Genomic DNA, 15,837 nt, shown 5'->3' with positions numbered 1-15,837 from the left:
TCCCTCTTCATACTTGCTCCACTCCCTCACTCTTTTCCCCCACTAACCCCTCTCACATAGACTCCATTCAGGCCCTCTGTTCCTTGTGCATGCTGCTCCTCTTGCTCTTCTTGGGGCTCCTACCAAGATCATGACCCAGCAATGACTTTCAAGTGGCTTCTACACAATCACAGCTAGGGTGGCAAAAGGATGGTGGTAGCATGTCATGGGCCTTCCCCTGCTGACCAAGCAGCAGCTTGGATGTTGCTGCCTAAGAAAATTAGCAAGTTTCATTCAACGTGTGTCTGGAGCTATTGAACAGGGGTGTTCCAAATCAGAGGGAGCCCCTCTGATTCTGAGGGGGCTGGATCAGGGATGGGGCAGTAGAAAGCAGCATCTAGCACTGGAGTACTTGTTGTGTTACTGGGGGTTAATGACCTGTATTGGCAGTGCCCTGTGCGGACCCTGCCTAGGGCTATAAATTCTTCATTTTTCCCAACTAATGCCCTACTTCACATGACTAGAGCTTGTCTTCTAGACAAGCAGCTGGGTCTTTTCTAAATCAGGAAAGGTTCCCAAGTAGAGAGATACTGGAAACACACCTGGTATACACATGAATGCTTTTGCCAGTAGTGTTTATACTAGGTCCCCAAACAAAACAAGCTCTGCCAGCACAAGCCCTTCTATACAGCCCTAACTGCATCTTCACTAGGGCTTTTGCTAGCCTAGAAATACCCATTGCAACACTGGGCATTGCTACACCCCACTGGGCATTGCTATACTAGCAAAAGTTTCCCATGGAGCCTTGGTCTCTGGTGGGCTTAGTGCCCATCCAACATCACACTCAGCAACACTGAGGTACATTTTCACTGTTCCTCTTGTTGTGTTACAGCAGGGTGTAGACTCCCCAGTGGAGATCACCAGGCCCCTATGTGCAAGGTGCAATATAAAACCATGGAGATGGCTTCCAGAGAGTTTACGGTCTCAATAAATAAGGGACAAAGCCTGGGGCAAAGGAAGTAACTGTGCCTAACTTGGGCCATGTCTACACTGAGTGCTTTACTGGGACGCTATATAAAAGCACTCCCAGTGCGGATGGAGCTATAACAGCAAAACTGCGTCAGACCCACCCACTACAATCACCCCTGCTGGTGAAATGATGCTTTACTATGCTGGTAAAAGCAGTGTTTGCTGCTGTAGCTATCTCTGTGCTAGGGGCTGCTGCCACCATGGCTGTGTCGGTCAGTGATCACACCCCTGATCCGTATAGTGAGGCTGGCAGAAGTCTGTTGGGCAGCCCTGGCTGTAGGAAGGGGGAACTGAGGCACAGCAAGAGGTGGAGGGGTTTGCTCAAAGTCGTACAGGGAATGTGTCAGGATTGGACTGAGATGTCCCTCACCCCAGGACGGGCTGTCCTCTTTACTCCACGGCGGCTGGGATAAATGCTTTCCTCCTTGCATTCTCGAGCCAGGGTCAGGCCACTTATTTTTGTCTTTCTCCACTAGATGATGCTAGTGAAGTGGGGAAAGCATCTTACGTGCTTGGTCAGTAGCTTCATGCTGACAGTAACTTTATTAATGGGTTTGGCTGGTATGTTGACCTGGCTTCTCTGCTGTGTTCTGGGTAGGTTCTTATACTGTGCTCCTCGCAGTGCACCATGATTGACCGCTCTCCTGAGCTTGTCCTCTCAGCAGCGGAAGAAGTGGGGGCAAAGGAGTTTATTTCACTTATATAAACACGTTGCTGTGTTTGTCGGAGAAGGCAGGTCCAAGAAATGCACCTTGCGCGTGGAGTAGAAGGTGGTGACGTTTGGGATTGGCCCTCCTTCCTGGGCAAGTTCATTCCAATGGGCTTGGACTGAAGAGAGAGTTTTGGCTCCTGCACAGATGAGCTTCTCGAGATGCTGCAGACAGATCCTATTACACATCCTTAAGCTAGTGACAGGACAGCTCATCATTTGTATTAAGATTGTGACCAGGTGCCTGGACTGAATCACATGAAGAATACCACACTCAGGACAGACTGCAAGCAATAGGGCAAACAATCACCAAAAACTGGTGGTTTATTTTATAACTAGATTCACCAAACCATGATCAAAAGAATTTCTGTAGCACCATGCTGGTTAACAAGAAGTCAAATACAATCCCCTTTAGGCATTCCAGCCCAGTCCAGATGAGTTGGCCCATTACAGTGAGAGGTTACTGAAAACCCAATTCACCCTAGGTCAGGGTCTACCAAACACAAAGGATCAGACACTTATCCCCAAATCAATTTGTATCTCAGATCTTACCTAAATATCATGCTATTAGCTAATCCTTAGTAAGCTAAATAAAGGTTTTATTAATAAAAGAGAGAGTTACTGAATGGTTAAAGAATCGTATGCATATGAACTGTTTGTAGATGGACTGCTGGCTTACAAATCTCTCTCTGGTAACCTCCAAAAGACTGTGGAAGGTCCTCAGGCCATAGTTGACAATACTCCTTTTAGTTGTAAATCCACAGTTCAGAGGATTGGAGCCAGAATGAGACAAAATGGAGGTGTCCCAGGGGTTTCCTATATCTTCTGCCATGTGCATGGAAAGTTGCTGTCCCCAAAAATGCTCATAGTCCCTATGTGTGAAAAGTTACTAACAAAGATGAAGTCCAAGGTCATGTGTCCACATCACATTCTCTTATATGTTTTGCTGAATCACGGGGGGGGCGGGCGGGCATTGGCTCCTTGCTGTCTGAAGCAGCCTCAGGAACAGCGAGCTGGAGAGTTGATTCTTCTTAATGGCCAATCCAGCTTGACTAGTCCCTTCACAATGGGCTGGATGTAAACTGCCTTGGGGCTCTCTCTACAAGAGCTAACACAAATAGCCAATATTTGTAACTCCAGCTACCGTGATGATGCCTAGATTAATCCAGAAAAATCATACTTGACAGAATGAAAAGGAGTATTTGTGGCACCTTAGAGACTAACAAATTTATTTGAGCATAAGCTTTCGTGAGCTACAGCTCACTTGATCGGATGCATCCGATGAAGTGAGCTGTAGCTCACGAAAGCTTATGCTCAAATAAATTTGTTAGTCTCTAAGGTGCCACAAGTACTCCTTTTCTTTTTGCAAATACAGACTAACACGGCTGCTACTCTAAAACTTGACAGAATGTAACTTTTCCATGGACATCTTACACAATACACTTTGTATAAGATTTGTTGCATTTGTATAACAGTTGGTAGCCACAATGATACACATGGCCACTTTTAATCATACAGCATCACAATGATAATGCCCAGAGATCAGGGCCTCATTGTGCTAGGTGCTGTGTGAACAACCAAGAGTGCCCCTGCTCTGAAGAACTTGCAATCTAACCACCCAAAGGGTGGAGGGGAAACTGAGGCCCAGAGAGGTAAAGTAACTTGCCCAAGGCCCTGTGGCACAGTCAGGCTTAGAACTGAGGTTTCCTGATTCCTAGTCCTGCCCTATCTATTTGACTTTCTGCCACAGTCAGCTGACTAGAGCGCAGGCCCTTGGAAGCCCCATTATTAATGGGAGTCTTTAGTTAAGGCCCTTTGGAGCCTTCCAGGACTTTGTGTCTTACTGTGGGAGGTTGGCTGCAGTTTAATTTGAGGTATTAAGGAAACAGCCAGTCCAGCCAGAAACTGGACAGTATTAAAGCTGGTGCAGTATTAATGACCTCAGAAGCCGACCTGTTATTAAAGCCTTCCCGTTACCTAACTCACCCTGACCAGCCTGGCTTGTGATTCACCAGCCATGCTGTGATGCTACTGATACTCAGGGTCTAGGTAAGAGGCAGCGTGTCAATTACAGATCAGCACACGGGTCTGAACTGAGTCGGTGCTCAGGCAGGTTATGCTCCGAACAGCCAGACAAGAAATGTGTAGCTAGAAAAGCATCTAACAGGAGGCTGTAAGTTGGAGTCTGTCCCACATGTGCTAATGTACAGCTGTGCCTGGACCCCCCCAGCACATCTGTTACTGGACTTTGGTGAGGTGGATTCTACTAGGTCACTGGTTCAAATCCAGCCCAAACCAGCAGTCGCTGAAATTCATTTCCAGTGACCTATGTGGGTTAAAAATGGTGGTGCTCACTCTGATTCATAGACCAGCACCCACCGGACAGCGCTTGTCTGTCTTCCCAACAGACATTGGCCCAGTAAAAAATATTACCTTCCCCTGCCCCATTGTCTCTCAGAGATCAGCCCCCTAAATGGCCTATTAGCCCCTATGCCCAAGGCAGGATCTGGGGAATGAGTTGCCTTCACCCCTATGGGTGGCCCCTGAACTGCAGTGTGGGGTACATAGCAGCCCTGCTCCTGCCATGAGCTCTCTGCAGGCAGCCTCTCAGATGCCAGCATCCTATAGAAGGCCGAGGAAATGCTCGTGTGTGATGTGGTCCAAGGGGCTGGCAGAGTGAGGGCTGGATATGGTGGAAGCTTGTGCTGGGGTTAGAGAAAGTATTTTAAGGTTGCCAAACTGGCACCTTTTCAGCAGCACTAAGCTGAGAAGGATGGAAGACAGGCCTGTCTGTTGGCTTCCTAATGCCATCATCTTAGTCCAGAGGTTCCATGGGTGGGGGTCTTATGCTGGTATATTGACTTACTCAGCTAGGATAGAGCATGTCTACGGCCGAGTACTGGAGCCCCTGCCACTCTCACATGTATGTATCCTCACAGTACCCAGGGAGGAAGGGTATGACTGTTATACCCATTGCACAGGTGGAACTGAGGCCCAGAGAGTGTAATTATCACACAGGAAGGCTGTAGCTGACCAGAGAATTGAACTTGGATCTGCCAAGTCCCAGACTAATCCCCAACCGCTGAACCACCCTTTGCCTGGGTTTAGGCTATAGAGAGACTTTAAGTAGCTTAATCACTGGCTTTGGCCCCACCCCAAAGAAGAATGGCTCTTTATTTGACTTCCTTGTGGGCTCCTCAGCAACTACAGAGGGGCTGAGGATCACAGCTGGCAGGTGTCCTCTTTGTGCAGGAATCAGGCTGCTTCCAGCCCCAAGTGTCCCCCTCCCCACAAAGCAGTGCAGGGCTCCAAGCACAAATCAGAACAACTCAGCTACCCTCCGCTCTCCTCCCCTAGTGCTCAGATCCCCTCACAGCAGGTGGGAAGCCCTGACCCAGCAGCAAGAGCAGCACTTGCCCCAGGGTAACAGTTTCATCTAGGAGCGGAGAGTGAACTCTGCTGGGCTGGAGAGGGAGTTTTCCCAACCAGACTCTCTACTCAGAGTCACCTCACCCAGCAAAGGGACCAAGCTAAGAGATGTGGCTACCAGAATCCCAGAGCCCATTCTCAGGGGGGCCTTCACCCTACTACATGCAGGCCTGGGACTCACCCACAGCCAGTCCTGCCCTTTCAGGGGCTGGCTCCAGACTCCTCAAAAATAGCTTCCCCCCCCCCTCCATAAACTTATCCAGCTCAGGCTTGGAACCAGTTAGATTTTTTTTTGGGGCCCACTGCTCCTCCAGAACTTAGATCATAGAATATCAGGGTTGGAAGGGACTTCAGGAGGTCATCTAGTCCAACCGCCTGCTCAAAGCAGGGCCAATCCACAATTTCTGTCCCAGAACCCTAAATGGCCACCTCACGGATTGAACTCACAACCTTGAGTTTAGCAGGGCAATGCTCAAACCAGAGCTATCCCTCCTCACTTGATTTGTGCCAAATACATCCCTACTGAACCCAGGAGTCCTGTCATAAGCCGTTTTTTACTTTATTTCAGGTTCTTACCTGGATCCCAAAACCACTTTTAGAGTCCTGGTTTGCTAAAGGCCTATGAAAGCAGGGCTTAGACAGCACTGGCATAGCCCACGCAGATACAGTGAGAGCTTCCCCACCCAGCTCTTGAACATCAAATGAATTGAATGTGAATGGGGCAGGAGGGGGAAGGTGTGGCCCAGTGATTAGAGCACTAAGCTAGGATTTAAGAGACTTGCTCTGCCACAGCCTTCTAGTGTGACCTTGGGCAAGTCACTTTTGCCCAGGTTCTCAAGTCTGTTGTCACACTGGGAGTTAGGAACCTAAATACTTGAAAAGATCTGGGGTTTAGCCTCTGTGCCTCAGTTTCCCACCTGCAACAGCACTGCCCTTCCTTAGTGAGGAGAGCTGAATTAAAGATGGTGAGGTGCACATGTGAGGGCTAGATAAGCCCCTCAGTGAGGTAGTTGTTTACACATGTATAAAGGGACATTTGCTCAGACAACTTCAGCCTGGTCCCAAATGCTCACAGGTATTGAGGCACCTAACTCCTATGGGAAGCAATCAGAATTAGGTCCCTAATCACATTTGAGGATCTGGGCCTTAGATTTCAGCTGAAATCTAAGGCCCAAAGGGTATAAGTACCAAGGACGGAGAGGAATTCTTTACTGTAGGCTAGAAGACTTTGGGGAATAGAGATTTAAATGAATGAAGAAAAATTTAGGTTGTGCATCAGGATAATCCTCCCTTCCCTGCATTAGGCCCTGGAAGAGTCTCCCAAGGGGTCTTGTGATAAATGTTGCTGAAGGCATGGAGAACTGGACAGAACATCTCAGCATGCATTGCAGGGAGAAACCTGCCAAGGGTGATGGGGAAAGACCAGCAAAGTCTTTCCCCATCTTTAGTGCTGATGATTCATAGATACTAAGGTCAGAAGGGACCATTCTGATCATCTAGTCCGACCTCCTGCACAGTGCAGGCCACAAAATCTCACCTACCCCTCCTACGAAAAACCTCACCTATGTCTGAGCTATTGAAGTCCTCAAATCATGGTTTAAAGACTTCAAGGAGCAGAGAAGCCTCCCTCAAGTCAACCATGCCCCATGCTACAGAGGAGGGTGAAAAACCTCCAGGGCCTCTCCAGTCTGCCCTGGAGGAAAATTCCTTCCCGACCCCAAATATGGCTAAACTAAACCCTGAGCATATGGGCAAGATTCACCAGCCAGATACTACAGAAAATTCTTTCCTGGGTAACTCAGATCCCATCCATCTAATATCCCATCTCAGGGGATTAGGCCTATTTACCCTGAATATTTAAAGATCAATTACTTACCAAAATCCCATCATACCATCTCCTCCATAAACTTATCGAGTAGAATCTTAAAGCCAGATAGATCTTTTGCCCCCACTGCTTCCCTTGGAAGGTTATTCCAAAACTTCACTCCTCTGATGGTTAAAAACCTTCGTCTGATTTCAAGTCTAAACTTCCTGGTGGCCAGTTTATACCCATTTGTTCTTGTGTCCACATTGGTGCTGAGCTTAAATAATTCCTCTCCCTCTCCTGTATTTATCCCTTTGATATATTTAGAGAGCGCAATCATATCTCCCCTCAACCTTCTTTTAATTAGGCTAAACAAGCCAAGCTCCTTAAGTCTCCTTTCATAAGACAAGTTTTCCATTCCTCAGATCATCCTAGTAGCCCTTCTCTGTACCTGCTCCAGTTTGAATTCATCCTTTTTAAATATGGGAGACCAGAACTGCACACAGTATTCTAGGTGAGGTCTCACCAGTGCCTTGTATAACGGTACTAAAACCTCCTTATCCCTACTGGAAATGCCTCTCCTGATGCATCCCAAAACCACATTAGCAGGGTCTAGGATTCTAGGATCACATTGCACAACCAGCCTGCTGTGGTTTTTAAAAACACCCAAGGCCAAATTCTTCTCTACTATTCCAGTCTGTGGCTGTAGTAATTCCAACCAGCAAGAGTCACTCTCCAGTCACAGTGGAAGGAGTAGAAGTTGGGGCTTATTTTGTTTATTACTAACTTCACTTTCCCCATGAAGAGAGGAGAGTCCTAGGGTTGGTTTAGGATCATATTGCTGACTGCTACTTATCCCTTTCTCTAAGGGTTTGCAAACACCTAGATGTGATTTGGTACCCTGGGATATTTGGATGCAATATACTTAGATGTCTAAGTTTCTTCCTCATGAACCTAGTGGTTGATTCAAACTTTCAGAATCTAAGTTCAGGGGAAGGAGTTAATTCAGGCACCTATATCTGACACTCCCATGTGTTTAACTTTAGACTAGAAGAGGGTCTCTGGCTGCCCAAAACCTACCGTGTCCACTACCAGCTGTAATAGAAGCAGAAACTCAGCACCTGAAAGTCAGGTCATTTATAATCTTGTACTAAGAGTTATGCAAAAGCCTGAAGTGTGGATACCGACTGTTAGAATTCCCACCTCCAGGTTTTGCCAGAATTAGCTGAATGAGGGAGAAGAGTTTGCAGTTAAGAATTTATTCCTGAAGTTCAGGTTCAAACACAGGCAAGCAGAAGACATGACATGCAAAATACTATCAGAAGTTACAGCATGAAAGAGGGTAGTGTGTTCGATTATGCATTGAGGTGCAGACTGCAAGTAACCCTAGATACACCTGGCCCATGAAAGGAACAGCATTGTGAGGCTAATGCCTAAAACAAGCGTTTAATAATCTTCTGCCTCCTCCACCTCTTCATCCCCATCTGCAGAATCCCTGCCAACTTCTTCATAGTCCTTCTCGAGAGCAGCCATGTCCTCCCTGGCTTCGGAGAATTCCCCCTCCTCCATCCCCTCCCCCACATACCAATGCACAAAGGCCCGTTTTGCGTACATCAGGTCAAACTTGTGATCCAGCCGGGCCCAGGCTTCTGCAATAGCTGTGGTGTTGCTCAGCATGCAGACGGCCCGCTGCACTTTAGCCAGGTCTCCCCCTGGCACCACTGTGGGGGGCTGGTAATTGATGCCCACCTTAAATCCAGTTGGGCACCAGTCCACAAACTGGATGGACCTCCTGGTTTTGATGGCTGCTATAGCCGCATTCACATCCTTGGGCACCACATCCCCCCGGTACAGCAGGCAGCAAGCCATGTATTTGCCTCGGCGAGGGTCACATTTCACCATCTGGTTGGAGAACTCAAAGCAAGCGTTGGTGATTTCAGGCACCGAGAGTTGCTCGTGGTAGGCTCTCTCTGCTGAGACTATGGGCGCATAGGTAGTGAGGGGGAAGTGTATGCGGGGATAAGGCACCAAGTTAGTTTGGAATTCAGTGAGATCCACGTTCAAGGCACCATCAAACCTCAGGGAAGCAGTGATGGACGACACTATCTGGGCTATCAGCCTGTTCAAGTTGTGGTAGGAGGGACGCTCGATATTGAGGTTCCGGTTGCAGATGTCGTAAATGGCCTCGTTGTCCACCATGAAAGAACAGTCCGAGTGCTCCAGCGTGGTGTGGGTGGTCAGGATGGAATTGTAGGGTTCCACCACCGCAGTGGAGACCCGTGGGGCAGGGTACACCGAGAACTCCAGCTTAGACTTCTTCCCAAACTCCACAGAGAGACGCTCCATCAAGAGGGATGTGAATCCAGAGCCTGTGCCTCCTCCAAAGCTGTGGAAGACCAGGAACCCTTGAAGGCCGCTGCACTGGTCAGCCTGCACAAAGTCAGAGGACATTGAACTAGTGTTGGTCACGCTACTCATACTGGGTCCCCTCTTCCTTTCTATCACCATCCAGACATCAGCTACTTAACATGTGACCATTATTTGATAATGGAAGGTCTGTGTGTAATGTATAAATACAAAAATCAGAAGTAGTTTGTAATGACAAACTGTTGGGGAACTGAAGATTGCTGGACCTTAGCATGAGAACTCCCAAAACAGCAACCAGATAAAATTGGTGGAAGATTTTATTGAATAAGTCAGCCAGCAGAGGTAGAACCCAAGTAGAACACAACCCCTGTACCAAGCAAGCAAGATGCTGGTTCATGAGTCAGCCAGAAGAATGATTCTAGTCAGCATTCACTGAATTCTGGTTTGGTGCTAGATTCCTGTACAACAGCTGGGTGGGCAAATACCATTACAGGTAGACATTGTGGCTGGTCTATTCTTGGGTTGCTCTTTCACTGAAAATTCCAGCTACAAAACCCCAACACAACGATCATGTGGAAGCAAGTTACAATTATGCCTCTTGACTGTCAGAGGTAGGCTTTCAAGATATATAGGCAGTGCAAGGCTGGTGCCTGACAGCACTAAACCTGCTTGTAAATGAGCAGCTGTCTTTCAGTAAGATTACCAGTGCTAGAGGAATATTTGAGAAGTGCCCACATGGAGTTCTATTTCTAGGCTAACTACAGGAAGAGCACGTCAAGGCTTTGCCTCCTTATACCAGGAGTGATTGGCTTTGTGGGTGCTGTATTTAGCTCACCTCAGCCAGCAAAGACCATGAGGGGAGCTTGGCATGAAGAAAATCCCTGGACTGAAGTCCCTCATCCCTCTCACCAGCATTATTCCCGTCTGGTTTAGATGGGGTGCAGCCCCTTTAACTTCTAAAGGGAAAAAAGGAAGAGGAGTTTACCCACTTACCATTTTACGAGTCCTATCAACCACAGGATCTATGATTTCCTTCCCAATTGTGTAGTGGCCACGGGCATAGTTGTTGGCAGCATCCTCCTTGCCACTGATCAGCTGCTCAGGGTGGAACAGGGAGCGGTAGGTCCCAGTTCGGATCTCATCTGTAAGGAAGGAGAGGGTCATGAACACCTCCAGGGCCTCAGCTTCAGAGCTGTGATTTAGTCGAAGTTTTATTGTAGAGCATGTTCCAGGGCCTCTGTCGAATCCACACTCGGTCAACAGCAAGGCACTAAAGCCCAGATCCACAAGGTATTTGGGCTCCTAATTTCCATGGAAACCAACAGAAGTTAGGAGACTAAACAGCTTTGTGGATCTGGGCTCAAAGACAGGATTATCACCAAACACTGGGTTATCTGTGGTAAGAGCGCCCTGTTAGAAGCCACTGAGAAGTGGAGAGGGTGGTTGTGTTTTCCCCTCTTCCCAGCAGGTCAGTGATTGAAACTCAAAGAAGAGATCTGGTCGAGGCAGATTCCAGTGTCTTACCAATGACTGTGGGTTCCAGGTCTATGAACAGTGCTCTGGGCACATGCTTCCCCGACCCAGTCTCACTGAAGAAGGTCCCAAAGGAAGAATCAGCTTGCCCCAAGGACTTCTCCAAACAGATGATTCCATTTGGCTGGATCCCATGCTCCAGACAGTACAGCTCCCAGCAGGCATTGCCCATCTGCACGCCAGCCTGGCCAATGTGGACAGAAATACACTCCCGCTGCATGGGGAAGAGGCACACAAAGAAGTTGCATCCATGAAACTGTGGCTTTCCTGTCTGGTTCAGTCAGTGTTTCATGCCTAGAAACAGGGAGCCAGTCACTCTACTTCCATCCCCGCTCAGAGCTGCAGTGGGAATCAAAAGCAACTTGGGCATGGGGAGGTTCATCCATCACTTCTGGGAGATGTGAATAAATTGACCAATGGGCTCAATTTCCAGCTGTTAAACTACAGCCTTGTCTTATGTGCACAGCCCTGTTAAGGCAACATTAAATCAGGATCACCAGATCCAGAGACAAGCAGGGTTTTAGCTGGGTTACTGGACAGAGCTACCATCCAGGCTACCTTAAGACTGCGAGCCAGGTCTAACCATTGTTCTCCAACAGCAATTGGGCCAGGCCCAAAGGCTAGAAGGTGATTTAAGGCAGTTTTCTTATTTCTAGAAAGGTACATGTATGATTCAGTGCAGTCAGAGCTGCTAGAGAGAAAAACCCCAGATTTATGGTTTGAAGGGCAAAGGGAATTCCAGTATTGAAGATCTGGTTGGCACCACATGCCTAAGACTAGCCCATTTTCAGGATTGTTCTACAAGATGAAGGCAGAGTATTCGAGTCTTGGCCAGCTTCAGCCTGATGACACTGTGCAATGCTTTCAATGCACGTCTCATATGGCAATAACATATTAGATACTGGACTGCAGCAGTCAGAACAATGGTATTAGAGATAGAATCACTGAATATCACAATTGGAAAGGACCTCAGGAGGTCATCTAATCCACCCCCCTACTCAAAGCAGGGCCTAATTCCAACTAAATTATCCCAGCCAGGGTTTTGTCAAGCCTGACCCTAAAAACCTCTAAGGAAGGAGATCCCACCACCTCCCTAGGTAACCCATTCCAGTGCTTCACCACCTTCCTAGTGAAAAAAGTTTTCCCTAATATTCAAGCTAAGCTTCCCCTACTGCAACTTGAGACCATTACTCCTGGTTCTGTCATCTGCTACCACTGAGAACTGTTTAGATCCATCCTCTTTGGAACCCCCCTTTCAGGTAGTTGAAAGCAGCCATCAAATCCTCCCTCCCTCCCTCTTCTCTTCCGCAGACTAAACAATCCCAGTTCCCTCAGCCTCTCATAAGTCATGTGCTCCAACCCCCCCCCCCCAATCATTTTTGTTGCCCTCCGCTGGACTCTCTCTAATTTTTCCACATTCTTCTTGTATTGTGGGGCCCAAAACTGGAGATTGTCTGCACTGACATGAAATTAAGAGTAACACCTTAGTCCCTATCTTGTGCATATTGAGTGTCCTCTTCAAACTGGGCAGGGCTGGGCAATTAATTTTACTAGTAAAAAGAAAAGCAGTACTAATCTGTCAACTTCATGATAGTCTCTAAGGTGCCACAAGTACTGCTTTTCTTTTTGCAAATACAGACTAACACGGCTGCTACTCTGAAACCTAATTTTACTAGTGTGAGCCCTGCAAAGCCGGTGGTTTTAGAAGAGAAAAATTCTTTTCTGGTTTAATCATCAGAACCCCATTAACTAATTCCAGTTTTCCTATATTACCTACCATGAATGGAGACCTATTGCACAGCATGAACACAAGGGGGCAGAGTTGGTGTGGAACCTTTCACTAGGCATTAGAGCAGGCAAAGAAAAAAGTGGAACCTTAGTGACCCATCAATGGAGTTTAAGCCTTCCGGCAGCTGTGCTGGCTAAGAAAGGACAGTCAGTCTGCTCGGTGTTAAGGTTATCCTGAGGAAAGGGCTAATGAGCAGTGCCTAGTCAGGGGGACCGATTAGTCCAGACAGGGATGCCTTTATGTCCAAGTAGGGAACCAGGTTAGATCAACCAGCTTCTCTCTTGTACAAGATGGGGTTCAAGCTATTAACTGAATTTTAATCAGGCAAGTGTTTATTCCTCTTCCAATTCAGGGAACTATTCAGATGAGACAAATGACTCTCGAGACATGTAGGCAGTTTATATTCGATTCAGTAGAGAAATTTATACAGGACTAAGACTGGGAAGACCGGAGTCAAAGAACCAATAATCTGGGGCTGGTCACTCCAGACAGACACCTCTATCAGTTTTTAGACAGCTCCTTGCTACAGAGTCAGGATCATCACCACAGTTCAAATGTAGGATGTGAGCTGATCAGAGCAGGGGCTGGTGTAGTCAGCTCCAGACATATGGATGTTATTCCAATTACTTAGTTTCTTATAACGGAAATAGATCACAAGATGAAGAGTCAGACACTAGATCCCAAGGCCAGAAGGGACCACTGTGATCCTCTAGTCTGACCTCCTAGCTAGTACAGACCATAAAACTTTTCCAAAGTCATTCCTAAAGCAGGGCCTGAGAATGCATCGTTATCCCCATTTCACAGAGAGAGGCAGTAACTTGTTCAAAATCACCCAGCAGGCCCGTGACAGAGCCCAGAATAAAATCCCGGTCTCCCGAGTCCCAGACCAGTGCTCCAGCCCCCAGGCCACACAGCAGCTAACACCACCATTTAATTCCAGCTTTACCATGAAGACTCTGCCCAAGTTAGTGCTAGATTCACGGTCATACACCTGCATCCCTCTCTGTAGGCTGGGAACATTCACCTCCCTTGGACTGGGGCTGGTTAGTTAGTATTTGTGTAGCACTTTGAAATGCTGCAGTAGACCCAGCTCAGGTGACAGGTCCATAGACAGTCACAGCACCCTAGCTGCAGAGAAGCATAAAGGCAGGACAGGACTACCAGTCATTATTCCCCAGATAGAGCCCAGTCTCTTAAGTGTTCTCCTGCATACACACCCTGCCCCACACAGGGAACAATCCAGTTTTCAAGTGTTAAACTAAGCTGGTTGCTAGTCAGTCCATAGCTATCCCAGTTTAAGGAAACACTAGCACAGAGACCCACTCATTGGGCAAGGAGTTTTTACTGTTGACTTCAATTAAAATAGAATCAATCCCTCTCCATAACAGAGGTACCAGCCCCTCAGTCTGCCATAGGCCAGATCATCCCAGAGATCAGTCCCATTCAGGCTTCAAATTAACCAGCCGAGTTTCCAAGAGGTCCTAACTGAACTCTTTCAAAAAATCTGAGCATAAGCTTTCGTGAGCTACAGCTGTAGCTCACGAAAGCTTATACGCAAATAAATTTGTTAGTCTCTAAGGTGCCGCAAGTACTCCTTTTCTTTTTGCAAATACAGACTAACACAGCTGCTACTCTGAAACTTGGAAAAATCTGTCTTTCCCCCCCATGCTCTAGTTATTTGTCTCACAGTAGCATGCAGGAGCCCTACTTCACAAACTAACATCCCCCTGCATTAGGTGTTGTGCAAAAACAGAACAAAAACAGTCCCTGCCCCCAGGAGGTAACAATATTTAGACCGTCAGCTCAGCAATCCTGAAATAAGTGCTAAGCTTTGTTGCACTACTAGAATAGAGGCTGAGTTCTTTAGAAAAAAGTGCCTCTAACAATAACTGCAGGTCCCCAGAAAACCCACCCCCAGTTTCATCAATAAGAGCAACTACTCCAAAGAAAAAAAGCTCCATTTGGATACATTCACTTCCACAGAAGCATTACATCACAGCTTGTAACCCAACACTTACAAACAACCCTATCACAAACTCACCATGCCTGCAGCCTAGCTCTCCCAGTTCTACACAAAAGAGCTTGCAATCAGCCTAGCCCACTCCCAGCTCACTTATGGCCCCCTCTGCAAACAATCACAGCTGTGCAGAGGCGAGGGGGTGTGTCTTAAAAGGACAGAGTGCATTTGCCAACCCATTGTTGGGTTGCCAACTCTGATTGAAGGTATTCTGGAGCCCCCCCCCGCCCCGCCCAAACATGACATAATGCCATTTTCTTAAAATAGCCTATTAAAATCTCCAGAATTGCTTTCAATAGTCACTGGGAGATTGATGCCGATTCTGGGAGACTCCAGGCTAATCCTGGAGGGTTGGCAACCCTAATAGCATGGGACTTCATAGGGGTGCTACAGAGAAAACCCTAAGAGAGCTGTAAAGTTGCAGGCGTTTCTGTCTGATGTACTCCTCGGGCTCCCATTATCATAGGGTCTGAGGACCTCACCCTTGTTAATGTGTTTATCCTCACGCCCCCCTGGGAGGCAGGGCAGTGTTATTATCCCCATTGTACGGGTGGGGAACTGAGGCACAGCGAGGTTAAGGCTTAGGGTTTTACCTGGACAGTCCGGATTCTGACTTCTGTGTCCGGGTGCCATTTAAGGTTGCCAGGTGCCTGGTTATCGGGGACCTGGCAACCCTAAATGGCACTCAAACCAGAAGTCCGGTTACCACGGGATGGGCAAGGTGTCGGGTCATTAATCCGTGCCAGCCCCTGTTCAGCCTAGGCAGGTAGGTTCCTTGACACACAGGGCCGGATTAAGGCTGGGGCTTTAGGAGCTACAGCCCAGGGCCCTGGCTCAAGGGGGGCCCGCAAAAATAAATCACAGGCAGTGATCTCCAACTGCAGGCCGCTAAAAGTCTCGAGGCGCAGCAGGGCTCAGGCAGGCTGCCCGCATGCCATGGCCCCATGCTGCTCCCGGAAGCGGCTGGCTGCTAGCATGTCTCTGCGGCCCCTGGCAGGGGAGGGAGGCTGCTCTGTGTGCTGCCCCCGACCCCAGCACCGTCCTCACAGCTCCCATTGGCTGGAAACTGGCCAATGAGTGGTACGAGGGCGGCGCTTGTGGGCACGGGCAGCGCATGTAGACATGCTGTCCCCTTCCCCTTAGGGGCTGCAGGAGCCAGCTGCTTCTGGGAGCAGCGGGGG

The 15,837-nt window shown here is 48.0% G+C and overlaps 1 protein-coding gene across 2 annotated transcripts; it reads right to left on the bottom strand.

The window, feature by feature from the left end:
- Positions 1 to 8,114: 8,114 nt before the first annotated feature.
- Positions 8,115 to 14,778, bottom strand: LOC119849950 (tubulin alpha-3 chain-like). Of its 2 annotated transcripts, XM_038387397.2 has the most exons (4): positions 14,681 to 14,778; positions 10,842 to 11,064; positions 10,311 to 10,459; positions 8,115 to 9,380 (listed from the first exon to the last, which is right to left on the bottom strand). In XM_038387397.2, exons 1-4 carry the CDS (start codon positions 14,681 to 14,683, stop codon positions 8,397 to 8,399), a joined length of 1,359 nt encoding a protein of 452 aa, XP_038243325.1. In that variant the 5' UTR covers positions 14,684 to 14,778; the 3' UTR covers positions 8,115 to 8,396. The 2 variants fall into 2 exon arrangements, with proteins under 2 accessions (XP_038243325.1, XP_038243324.1); XM_038387396.2 differs by lacking the exon at positions 14,681 to 14,778 and having other exon boundaries at positions 10,842 to 11,070.
- Positions 14,779 to 15,837: the final 1,059 nt, after the last annotated feature.

The sequence above is a fragment of the Dermochelys coriacea genome, chromosome 1, assembly GCF_009764565.3.
Source record: "Dermochelys coriacea isolate rDerCor1 chromosome 1, rDerCor1.pri.v4, whole genome shotgun sequence".
NCBI lineage: Eukaryota > Metazoa > Chordata > Testudines > Dermochelyidae > Dermochelys > Dermochelys coriacea.
Note: the sequence above shows the minus strand (reverse complement) of the source record. Positions and strands in the feature narration are given on the sequence as shown.

Bases quoted from the DNA above. Each gene is read 5' to 3' on its own strand.
- LOC119849950 (XM_038387396.2), bottom strand. From the start codon at position 11,070: ATGCAGCGGGAGTGTATTTCTGTCCACATTGGCCAGGCTGGCGTGCAG. The intron at 10,460-10,841 runs GTAAGACACTGG...CCTTCCTTACAG, and splicing joins CCTGGAACCCACAGTCATTG to ATGAGATCCGAACTGGGACC. The intron at 9,381-10,310 runs GTAAGTGGGTAA...GACTTTGTGCAG, and splicing joins TTGATAGGACTCGTAAAATG to GCTGACCAGTGCAGCGGCCT.